Source organism: Microtus pennsylvanicus, chromosome 1 (genome assembly GCF_037038515.1).
Source record: "Microtus pennsylvanicus isolate mMicPen1 chromosome 1, mMicPen1.hap1, whole genome shotgun sequence".
NCBI lineage: Eukaryota > Metazoa > Chordata > Mammalia > Rodentia > Cricetidae > Microtus > Microtus pennsylvanicus.
Window position 1 is genome coordinate 163,844,079 of NC_134579.1, and position 12,261 is coordinate 163,856,339.

The 12,261-nt window shown below is 45.0% G+C and overlaps 1 protein-coding gene across 1 annotated transcript in view; it reads left to right on the top strand.

Moving 5' to 3' along the window:
- Window positions 1-12,261, top strand: part of Crybg1 (crystallin beta-gamma domain containing 1) — a 58,462-nt gene that overhangs the window by 21,456 nt on the left and 24,745 nt on the right. The window contains exons 7-8 of the mRNA XM_075944423.1: window positions 8,978-9,104; window positions 11,219-11,254. Of these exons, the coding sequence (XP_075800538.1) occupies window positions 8,978-9,104; window positions 11,219-11,254 (163 nt within the window). The remainder of the gene's footprint in view (window positions 1-8,977; window positions 9,105-11,218; window positions 11,255-12,261) is intronic.

Below are 12,261 nucleotides of genomic sequence, written 5' to 3' on the forward strand. Positions count from 1 at the left end.
CTGTCTGTTCCCTCTCTTAGGAAACAGCTCTGTCTTAGTTCATTTTCTGTGACCATGATAAATACCACATGCTGAGAGCTTAGGAGGAATACAGTTTGTTAGCTCACAGATTCAAGGGATGGGAGGCATTGAGTGAGGGCCTTCCTGCTGGTGAGGCCTATGACGTCCCAGGGCAGTGTAGGGCCTTGTGCCAATGTGCGGGCAGAGGGGTGTGCACAAGAAACAGCCAGCCTGGCTACAGTAACAGCCACACTGAAATAACCCATTAGTTGTCCATGAATGGGTGGCTTTATGAGAAAGAGGCCCCCTGACTAAATCTGACTGAATTACCTCTTGAAATTCCTGTATGATCCTCTGTCTTAGTACCTTCCAGTGGTTAAATTTGAATATGGCATTTTGAGAGGTATATTCCCTTCTCTCCATAAGTAAGAGAACAGCAGGGAGGGCATGGTGATGGCTTGTCATCAAGTGAAGGGCCCTTAGTAGGGCACAATTGAGGATTGCTGGCTGCCCTATAGAAAGAGACTCTCAAGAGGGAGGAGAGAAAGGAAAACGGTTGGAGGCAATTCCAATCTTGCTGGCAAGAGATGATGATGGCAGAAAGTGATGAGGCCTGAAATACAATTTTTTGATTTTATTTATTTATTTTACATCCTGACTGCAGTCTCCCCTCCCTCCTCTTACTCTCTCTTTCCCCCCTGCCCCACACCCAATCCTCTCCTCCTCCATATTTGGTCAGAAAGGGGCAGGTCCATGGTCTACAAAGTGAGTTCTAGGACAACCAGCGCTATTATACAGAGAAACTCTGTCTTGAAATACAAACATGCAAACAAAAACAAAAGAAAGAAAGGAGAAGAGAAAGGAAAGAAAAGAGAAAAGAAAGAAGAGAAGAAAAGGAAAGGAAAGGAAAGGAAAGGAAAGGAAAGGAAAGGAAAGGAAAGGAAAGGAAAGGAAAGGAAAGGCAAGGCAAGGCAAGGCAAGGCAAGGCAAGGCAAGGCAAGGCAAGGAAAGGCAAGGAAAGGCAAGGCAAGGCAAGGCAGGCCTACCCTATGCATCAGCAAGCCTGGCGAATCAAGTTGCCATAAGATCAAGCACCTCCCCCTGTATTCAGGCTGGACAAGGCAATCTAGCATGAGAATTTGGCTCCTAAGAGCCAGTCAAAGCACCAGGGACAGCTCCTGCTCCCATTGCAGAGCAAGCTATGCAACTGTCATATATATGCAGAGGGCGTAGATCAGTTCCAGGCAGGCTCCCTTGTTGTTGGTTCAGATTCCATGAGTTCCCGTGAGCCAGGCAAGCCATTTCTGTGGGTATTCCTGAGATGGTCCTGACACCCTAGCTCCTACAACCCCTCCTTCCTCTCCTCTGCAGGACTGGCAGGACTCCCAGAGGGCGGCCCTGCTTCCGTCACTGGATAAAGACTCTTAAAGGCAGAACTGACAGTATTTTCTGATCAGTTTTAGATAGGTGCAGGGGGCTGGGGCTGGCCTGGTCTGAGATGAAGATCTGCAGAAACGGTGTGGGAGGGAGAGTGGAATTCAGTAGTTTTGGACAGGTTAAATCTGAGATCCACTCCGAGTTCACAGGAGGGGCAGGAGGTAAGTGGAAGTGTAGGCCTGGATTGCAGGGAAGGGTTGCAGGGAACACTTGGGAGTGTTTCACTTAGAGAAGTATTGAAAGGGCTGTGGGTGTAATTCAGCGTTAGAGCACTTGCCCAGCATGGGGAAGACCTGGAGGTCGGTCCCCAGCACTGCAGCACAGAGAAAAGATTTAGTGTGTAGAGCAGATAAAGGCAAGTTTTAAAAAGGAAAATGACCATTGAGCCTGCTTTCAATTAGGTACCCCCGATCCCGAAGGCCAGTGGATGGGGTTGAGGTTTTGAAAAGACTTTATGTGCCTTAGGCACTTTTATGTTGGGAGATTGGGAGAAAATGTATGAGTCTAGCAGAAGAAAGCATCTTTATGACCACTGCCTTTGGATGTCCCCTTCAGCTGTTCATTTCTGTGCCAGGGCCTCCTGAAAGCCGCCTCTGATTGTTCAAAGTCCAGCTTACTGAGCTTGGTTGGCTAGCTCAGGACATTAATGCTTTTATAGAGCCCAAGGAAGTCTGGGTGAGCTGATAGGATTGTTTGTATGTGGCTTACTCTTTGTATCCACCCAGTCCTCCCCAGGTACCACACCCAGCCAGGGTGGAAGGGTTTACCTGCTAGCAGGCACTCCTCATTCTGAGGCTGCTGGTACACCCGTGCTCTGGGTCCTAGAGGGGGCGGGGACTTCTCTGTATCCCATTAGGAAACATGTTCCTGGGCCTGTTCACTCTGGATTAAGTTCCTCTGCACACGTGCAAGGGTGTAATTGGCCTTAACAGATTCTTTCTTGAAGAACTGAGTAATTCTTTACTAAATTTGCCTTTCAAATTCTGTTGCTTATGAATGATTTCTAAACCTTCACTTTAGTGACTGGCTAATAGCAACACCCACCCTCCCTGAGGCAAGAGCAGGCTTGCATAACGCTAGGGTATATGTTAATAAAAACAAAGAATTTTAGAACTCCATAGGGAGCAGATGGTTCAAGCAAGGAAGGCAGGCTGGCTGCTTTGTCTGGACAAAAGTTAACATTAGTTGGAGAGTTCCAGCGCTTTGAAGTGAAGACTATTTTTTCACTAGCCCAGTGTGCTTTATTATTTTTACTGTGAAGGAGTTGATGTCTGTCATCAACAAGAACATATGTGTATATGCTCGTCTGGGAGCCTAGTAATGGCACAAACCCTTGTGAGTCTGCCACCCAACTCAAGACTCCCAGCTCTGTTACAGAACTCTGGCACTTGTTCTGGTCCTATTCCCTCACTCTGCACGTACATAAACTCTGCTAAGACTGCACACATCCATTGGTTTGCCTGTATTTCTGTGTTTTTCATTGCTTTGTCATAGTAACTACATGTGTTCTACTGTGGAACATATTATATTAGTACCCATTTGTATTTCATGGGCTTTCAAACATTAGACAGGATAGTTCAGGAAATGCCTGCCTACCATCCACTACATTCAGTGATTGTTCGCATTTCCCATGTTTGTTATCTCATTTGTTTGTTTAGTCAGGGTTTCTCTGTGTAGCGCTAGATGTCCTGGTGCTCACTCTGTAGACCAGACTGAACTCAGAGACCTGCCTGCCTCTGCCTCCCTAGTCCTGGGATTAAAGGTGTGCACTACTGTGCCCAGCTTCGTGTTTGTTATCTTTTCCTGTCAGTTGACTGTACAGATATTTGTTCCTTTGCTCCTACAGACTCAGTCTGAATCTCTTTATAATGAAATAATAGCTCTCACTTTACCTAAGAAAATTAGCATTGTGTCCTATGAAAATATGACATCCCAGAACCACATCTTCCCAGTTGCCTCCAGCCTGTCTTTTATAGTTTTTGTTTTGTTTTAAATCAGGATCCAGAGCCAGGCATAGTGGCACATGCTTGACGTGTCAGGTCCAGGCAGTATAAAGTGAGTTCCAGGTTAACTTGGGCACCTTAGTGAGAGACATTGTCTCACCCTAACCCAAAAAGTTCCAGTGAGAGTGCCTCCTTTAAGTCCATTTTTTTTTCTGCCTCTGAAAGTCTTTTTGCTGCTCAGGCCAGACTTCTTGTATCTGTGTAGCATGCGCACCTGTGTGTGCCAGTGTGCTTGCCTGTTGAGGCATGAGCCTGTAGTTGTCATCTAGACTGACAGGGTGGTGAGGCCCAGGGATCTGTCTGTCTCTCTCCTTGAGAGCTGGGACCGTAGAAGCATGCAGCTATGCCAGACTTTTTTGGAGCAGGGCCTGCTTCTTTCTTTCTTTCTTTCTTTCTTTCTTTCTTTCTTTCTTTCTTTCTTTCTTTCTTTCTTTTTTATTTTATAATTTTTTGAAATTAAATAATTACATTATTTCCTTCCTTCCCTTCCTCCCTCTAATTCTTTTTCAATTGTTCACACTTGCAAAAGCGCGCATGTACACACACATATGCACAAATATGTATTTCTAAATATATAAATACAACCTTCTCTGTCTTATATGTGTATATTTGTGTGGTTTTGGGGCTGACCATTTTGATTGGATAACCAATTTGGGGGCTCTTCCCTGGGGAAGGCTTTCTCCCACTCTCAGCACCCTTAGTTGTTTGTAATTCTAAGTCTAGGCTGGGGACCTTATAAACTTATCCTCTTCCATGTTTATTGGTGTTGTGCTTGTCTTGTTTAGACAGCTATGCTAATGAGACTTCATGGATGTGGCTTCTTTGAAATTCCCAGAAGATTCAATCTCACAGCAAACTCCCGGTTCCTCCGGCTCTTACAATCTTTCTGCCCCCTCCTCTGCAATGATCCCTAAGTCTTAGGTACAGGACAAGCCAGGTTTTAAGAGCATCAGCCAGCTGTCTTAGAGCATGGTCTTTTCTGAGTATTTATTTTTCCCTGATCCTCTTATGATCTATATTGTCTAAATGTTCTCTGTACAAAGGGTTAGGTCCAAAGGTACAGTTAGATTTATGGTGAACAGTTTTGGCAAGGGTACTTCATGTGAGGTGGTGCCATGCATTTATGCTGTATCAACACATGACAAAATAGCCACTTGCCTACTGATGACAAAGAGTTTGCTTGCCTAGTTAGTATGGCGCTTTCCCACATTTCCCCCCATTGCAGAATTATTCAGAAGTTTTGAATAACCTCATATTTAATCTTCAGTTAATTTTCATAAATATTAGGCTCATGTTTATGTCCAACCACATCTCCTAGGATCCAACGGGGCATGTTTGGTTTAGTTTTGCCTGCAAGGTGGTCAGCTACTAGTTCCTTGTTCTAAAAACAAGCACACACAATAAGACAGATTTTTCTTATGGAACTAAATGGTATTTCTAAAGGAATGATAACACATATTTTAATATACAGATCAGTGGCCACAGTTTATCAGTATTATACTATGTATATATGCTCATGTATGTTCCTTATGCATACATTCATGCATGTTCATCATGTATGTTCTTTATGCATACATTCATACACATTCATATTTGTTAAAAAGAAAAATAAGCCCATGCTTCTTGACAGTATAGTTGATATCACTCTGAACCATAGTTTTCTTTTTTTTCTTTTTTATTTATTTATTAAAGATTTCTGCCTCCTCCCCTTCACTGCCTCCCATATCCCTCCCCCTCCCCCAATCAAGACCCCCTCCCTCATCAGCCCGAAGAGCAGTCCGGGTTCCCTGCCTTGTGGGAAGTCCAAGGACCTCCCACCTCCTTCCAGGTCTAGTAAGGTGAGCATCCAAACTGCCTAGGCTCCCACAAAGCCAGTACGTGCAGTAAGATCAAAACCCAGTGTCATTGATCTTGACTTCTCAGCAGTCCTCATTGTCCACTATGTTCAGCGAGTCCGGTTTTATCCCAGGCCTTTTCAGACCCAGTCCAGCAGGCCTTGTTGAGTTCCCGATAGATCATCCCCATTGTCTCAGTGTGTGTGGGTGCACCCCTCGCGGTCCTGAGTTCCTTGCTCGTGTTCTCTCTCCTTCTGCTCCTAATTTGGACCTTGGGATTTCAGTCCGGTGTTCCGATTTGGGTCTCTGTCTCTGTCTGCTTTCATCGCCCGATGAAAGTTAATCTCCAGGAGGATGACTATATGTCTTTCTTTGGGTTCACCTTCTTATTTAGCTTCTCTAGGATCACGAATTATAGGCTCAATGTCCTTTATTTATGGCTAGAAACCAAATATGAGTGAGTACATCCCATGTTCCTCTTTTTGGGTCTGGCTTACCTCACTCAGGATAGTGTTTTCTATTTCCATCCGTTTGCATGCAAAATTCACAAAGTCCGTGTTTTTTACTGCTGAGTAGTACTCTAATATATATATATACATATATACATATATATATATGTATATATATATATATATATATATATATATATATATATATATTCCATGCTTTCTTTATCCATTCTTCCGTTGAAGGGCATCTAGGTTGTTTCCAGGTTCTGGCTATTACAAACAATGCTGCTATGAACATAGTTGAGCATATACTTTTGTTGTATGATAGGGCATCTCTTGGGTATATTCCCAAGAGTGGTATTGCTGGGTCCAGGGGTAGGTTGATCCCGAATTTTCTGAGAAACCACCACACTGCTTTCCAAAGTGGTTGCACAAGTTTGCATTCCCACCCGCAATGGATGAGTGTACCCCTTACTCCATAACCTCTCCAGCAAAGGCTATCATTGGTGTTTTTTACTTTAGCCATTCTGGCAGGTGTAAGATGGTATCTTAAAGTTGTCTTGATTTGCATTTCCCTGATCACTAAGGAAGTTGAGCATGACCTTAAGTGTCTTTTGGCCATTTGAACTTCTGTTGAGAATTTTCTGTTCAGCTCAGTGCCCCATTTTATAATTGGGTTGATTAGTTTTTTACAGTCTAGTTTCTTGAGTTCTTTATATATTTTGGAAATCAGACCTTTGTCTGTTGCAGGGTTGGTGAAGATCTTCTCCCAGTCAGTGGGTTGCCTTTTTGTCTTAGCGACAGTGTCCTTTGCTTTACAGAAGCTTCTCAGTTTCAGGAGGTCCCATTTATTCAATGTTGTCCTTAATGTCTGTGCTGCTGGGGTTATACGTAGGAAGTGGTCTTGAGCTAAATATAATGGGAAAGGAAAAGCATTTCTTTAGAAACAGAAATGGCATTACCTAGAGAAATTTCCCTGCTCTCCTGAAGCTCTGTGCATGAGTTTTCAGATCCCCAAGTGTACCTGGCATATGTGAATGTCTGTCCCGGTTACTCAGAAGGTCCCTAGTGCTGGCTCACTGAGGGAGGACTCTTCGGGACAGTCTTGCAGATTCACCAGTTTTTATGTTCTACCTTCTAGCAGGATCCCCCACCTTCTATAGAGGCCGTGTGACTAGCCTGTGTGCTTCAAGAAAGGTGAAATGGTAGCTTTAGATGAACAGACCCGGTATAGTTCAACCAAAGAAGAAAAACCCTCATGAGAAGGCTGCTTTGAAAACGTGAGTTTAGGGCCAGGGAGATGACTCAGTAATGAGGAGCACTGGCTGAGGACTTGGGTTCAGTTCCCAGCACCCACATGGCAGCTCACAGCTCTCTGTAATTCTAGTTCCAGGAGATCTGGTACCCTCACACACACGTACGGGCAGGCAAAACATCAGTGTACGTAAAAATAAATCATTTTTTAAATCATTTTAAAATTTAAGGGTTACTACATGAGCCACACGTGCTGTTTATGAGAACCATCCACTTGTAAGGGAATCAGACTCAACAGCATTGTCTGCAGAACCTCCATTCCTTGGCCAAATCAAAAAAGCCCGTGTGTGGCATGCCCAAGCCAGCTTTGGGCTCCAGGAATGCATGTGCCTTCCTGGCTGTCGTGGTTTAGATATAGGAAGCTAGAGTGTCCCATCAGCCTGCTGCCTTCTGGCTTAGAGGTATTACAGGGCGTTTTAAAGACAGGCTCCTTTTCCCCTCTAATTAACTTGTTCTGAAGAGAAAGCACTAAAAATCTAGACTATATAAGCTGAGTGCATTTTTGTAAGCTAGAAATAGAACGCCCGAGCATGTCAGGAGCCTCACCACCCGGGCCTCATTCTTGATCTTCCACTCCCTCCTCCTTCCACCGCCTCTGCCTTTGTAACTTATCTGACCTAGGACACTGCTGATCAGCTTTGATCTCCACACGTGTGTGCCGCGGGGCCGCCTAGGCTTTTGTGCACCTGTTGACAGATCTTTAGCAGGAATTGGGTGGTAAATCTCTGGGTAATTAGTCTAAAGAAGGTCCAAGGGCATCTTTAACACAGGCTTTTACTAAACTAGGATGTTAGACCAAAATCAGAAGCAAGAGGAAGCGACTCCGCCCTCAGAGCCTGCTTTGCTGTGAAGGATTTCATTTAGAGCTCCCCCTTGGGGCACAACATCTGGGAACGCAGTGTGGTTGGTAGAGTGATTCAACCAGACTAGCTAAGTTATCCCCTGTGTGGGGCTGGGATCAGGCAGAAGGCGGAAGAGAGGGAGAGGCCAGTCTGTGTTTCCGGAGGGACAGTAACATATGCACAGCGCAATCACTTCTGCAATAGCTGCATCTTCTCAGAGACACGCACTTAGCTCCAGTGGGCATGCTTTTATGCTCCTCTGGCCTGAGATCAGGGGGCTGTGGGGCTGCCATTTCCTGACCAGAGGAGAAGGGACAGTAGACACACCCAATACAAGGGCATGGAATTGCAACATTTGCCAGAGGAGAATTAAGAACTCAGAAGGCATTGCTGCCTGGGGACAGGCAGCCCCGGACCTTCAGCCTGGCGGACAGTGGTATGTGCTGAGTGGTGCTCACAGTGAGAGTGTGTACACGGTGGCTGTGAGCAGATTGTGTTTGGTACACTCCCTGAATGGGAAAAACCTGCTGGGAAAAGATGACAGGGAGTGGGGGTTGGGGTCAGCTTGCAGCAACCCTGCCTTGTGGCAAGTGACTTAAAACCGCACGTGTGAAATAGGGACAAGAGCATTCCCTCCCGGTAGCACTGTTGTGAGGACTAGCCAGGATTCTAGATAGCCTTTCATGTAAGTTTTTTGAAGGGGTCAGCTGTTAAAAGTTGACACCATGAGAAATAATTAAGTAGAACTCTATAAGCCTTTATATACAAATAAAATGTTAACGTAAAACAAAGCTTGAGATGGCTTGACTTGGGGTCTCTAACTAGGTGACAGGGATATTCACATGGAAAAGTAGTTATAATAAGGCTTAAATAAGTGGCAGAGCCAGCCAAGAGGAAGTCATAGGCCAGGGGGCACACCGCACAGCTGGCTCCTCTGGGGACTGCTGTTCGTGCACACTTAGGAGCGGCCATGTCTGCATAGCCACATTCTCCTGTGTTCTTGTCCTCCTCTGTCAGAGGGGTTCTATGTACCATACAGGGGAGACCAGAAATAAATCCTGAGTTTCTGCTTCTTTGCTCCCGTGATGGTCATTTAGGTGGCTGATCTACGAAGAACCTGGATTTCAAGGCGTCCCCTTCATCTTGGAGCCCGGCGAATACCCAGACTTATCCATCTGGGATACTGAAGAAGCGTACATTGGATCCATGAGGCCTCTGAAAATGGTAAACATGGAACTGAACTCGGTGTTCTGAAGGCAGCAACTCTGTTAGCTTGACCTCCGCAATCCACCAGCTATGACTCTGAACAGTAAACCTAGCTTTTATGGCTTTACCTGCATATATGACACATATAGATAAGCCCTATGCTGCACAGAACTAACAGAAGCAAAAACCTATCCAATTCCACAGCTAAGAAAAGGGGACAAGACTATGCCCTTTGCATCTCTGCCTCACAGAGGAGATGTCTGTGCCAAGTTTCAGCTGAGAGCTGGCCCAATACATGCATGAAATATTTATAGAAAATGGGAGCAATGGTGAATAAAACTCCAGTTAGTGGGAGGAGAGGCAGGGCAGGTGCATAACTAGAAAACTTTCTGGTAAGTGAAGCTGAATCTTAACAGAAGCAGGGTTGTCATAGCTGGCTCTGGCAGAGAAGGCATGTGGGGGTCAGGGCAGACTCAGAGCTGGGCAGGGCATGCTGAGGACCAGCCCAGTGGTACTGCCAGGAGGGACAGAAGGGGCGTGGTGAGATTTCCAGTACTTCCCCCTCAAGATTTTTGCTTAGAAGGGACCCAAGCTTCCTTTTCTTTGTGGCCGTATTTGCCTTGGCCTCTGGCTGTTCTGCTAGAACGAAGGCTGTAGGCGGGATGAGGCTGCCACACCAGGCTATGGTGTGTGCCACGTGACGCTAGGTGCTCACTGAACACCAGAGAGTAAAGCCCCTGCTGTCAACTCGCTTGTGGAACTCCACTTTGCAGGTGTCTTCAGAGCCAGTCTGAGACCAATTAGAAAGGTATTTTTATCTCAATTTTATTTACCCTTTCTAATAAAACGTTCAATTTGATTATCTGCAGATCTCAATGGAGATGACGAGGCTTTTTTTTTTTTTCTAAAATTAAATCCACTTTCAAAGAACCTGGTTTTATTAGCTTTGGGAATGCACGAAAGGGTTATTCCAAGCGTAAAATGCAATTCGATGGTTTCAAAACTCTGACGTTTATGGAGCCCCCGAAAGATGAGTTTTTAAGATGGTGCTCCATTTGCTGTGTAAGGTCTGGTTGAGTTGGCCTGCTTCTTTGTGATTTCAGTTTATCTGGGCCATTTGAGGATTTTTGGAAGACACATTGGTAGACCGTCTTCCAGTTTACCCATTACTGACTGTCGCCTGTCTAGTATTTTTATGTAATACTCTCTTCTCCGATTTTAGCTTTCTTCTAACAACAAAAATACCTCCTTTTTATTATAAGAGGGTAATAATCCCAGTCCTTTTAAGATGTTTTGAACGTTACCTAATAGTTTGTTTTATTATTTCTCACTGTGTGAACTTCAACGCTTTTGTAGGCTATTTGGTTGCAAAGTCAGATGCCTCCAGGGGCCGGGCAGGAAATACAAAGGGGTGGGGCTGCTGGGAGTGGAACCAAAGGGAGTGGTGGCGATGCCAGCCAAACTTATGCCCCGCTGAAGATGCCAGTCAAGCCTGTGCCCTGCTGAAGGACCAGCCCATGCATGTGTGGAAGGTGGAGCTCTTCCTGGGGACGTTTAGTTATAGATGTGTGGAGCCTTGGGGTTGTTTAGCAAGAGAGATAAGAAAGAGGAGTTTTAGAAGGTTGAGGCAAGAAGATCCCAGGTTTGAGGTTAGCCTGATCTTCTTGGTGAGTGAGATCCTGTCTCAAAAGAACAAGAAACAAAATAGTACTGACTGCTGAAATACAAATTAAAATTGTTTCAGAAAATTTAAGAAACAACACAAAGCAAATAAACCAAGGAGCTGAACTGTAGCTCAGTGATGGAGGGCTTGCTTAACATTGCAAGGCCCTGGCTTCAATTCCTCAGCCCTCTGAAAAACAAAACAAAAGCAGAACAGGAGCACAAGCTAGGTGTGCACACTCAGCTTAGCGCACTACAAGTCTCCGCTCTGGAGAGTCTCCTACCTTCGTTCCATTCAATAATTGTGGCATCCTCTCGTGTAAATTAAAACACACCAGAAAGTAGTCACACAGTGTGCTCCAGCTACTGTGATTCTAGTAAACATACTGTGTGCTCCAACTACTGTGATTCTAGTAAACACCGTCAGTGGAAATCATTTTTTTTAACTGTGCTGTTTTTTTTCTTTTCAGGGTGGCCGTAAAGTTGAATACCCTACGGATCCCAAGGTAACAAGTGGGGAGAGAAAGAGAGAGTGTGAGTGTTGGGAAGTCAGGGAGTAGGGGAAGGAGAGATTATTCTACTCTCTCCGAGTATACATCGCTAATGTGACTTCCCCGTAAACCTCCCTCTACTGCAGCCAGAGGACCCACCCCAGCATCACCTGCTGGAAGAGGCTAAGGGCATCTTAGGTCACTGTTAACTTTACCATCCTTGGTTGGATCTGCTATCTGCAGAGCCCGTTGCTAGCCACAGAAGAAAGGCTTTGAGCCAATCCCCTACTGTCTGTTGTGTTCCTACACCTGTACCATGCACTTTGATGACATGGTTGTTTCTCATTTTTAGATCAACTTTAGGATCCTCTGGCTCTTTAGTATCTTTTTCAACTTTGGCTTTGGAGTGTTCCACGCTATGGGTGGAAGGAGGAGGAAGGGATCCCTAATGACTTTTATTTAACTTTATTAGTAGGTTCTTATGTAGTTAATTTTTATATATGATTTAAAGATTTAATTTGTGGTTCAGGACTTAGTGCTATTTTTATTATTGCTTTACTATTATTTTGAGTTACATTTGTTTGTTTTGTGTATGTGTGTGTGTTGGCGTGTTGGAACACGTGACATGTCACGTGTGAAAGTCGAGGTTATAAGTTGGTGAGAGTTGGCTCTCTTCTTCCACCAAGTGTGTCTGGGAAGACTGAACACAACCTTCACCTGCCAAACCATCTTGCTGACTGTTTTTCTTGATTCCAGACAGTCTTTATTATGTAGCTCATGGCTGGCCTTGGACTTGGGATCCTCCTTTCTCACCCCCCTGAGTGCTGGAGTTCCAGGCCTGTGCCACCATGCTCAGCTTGTTTGTTTGTGTGTTTGTGGCTGTGTCTTGTGTGTGTGTGGGGGGAGGGTGAAACCCAGGTCTCACATATGTTGGCAAGTGCTCTACCAAAGAGGCACACCCCACACCCCTAGCCCAAGTAAATGCTATTGAATGGCAGATTCAATGCTTAGCTATTTGTCTT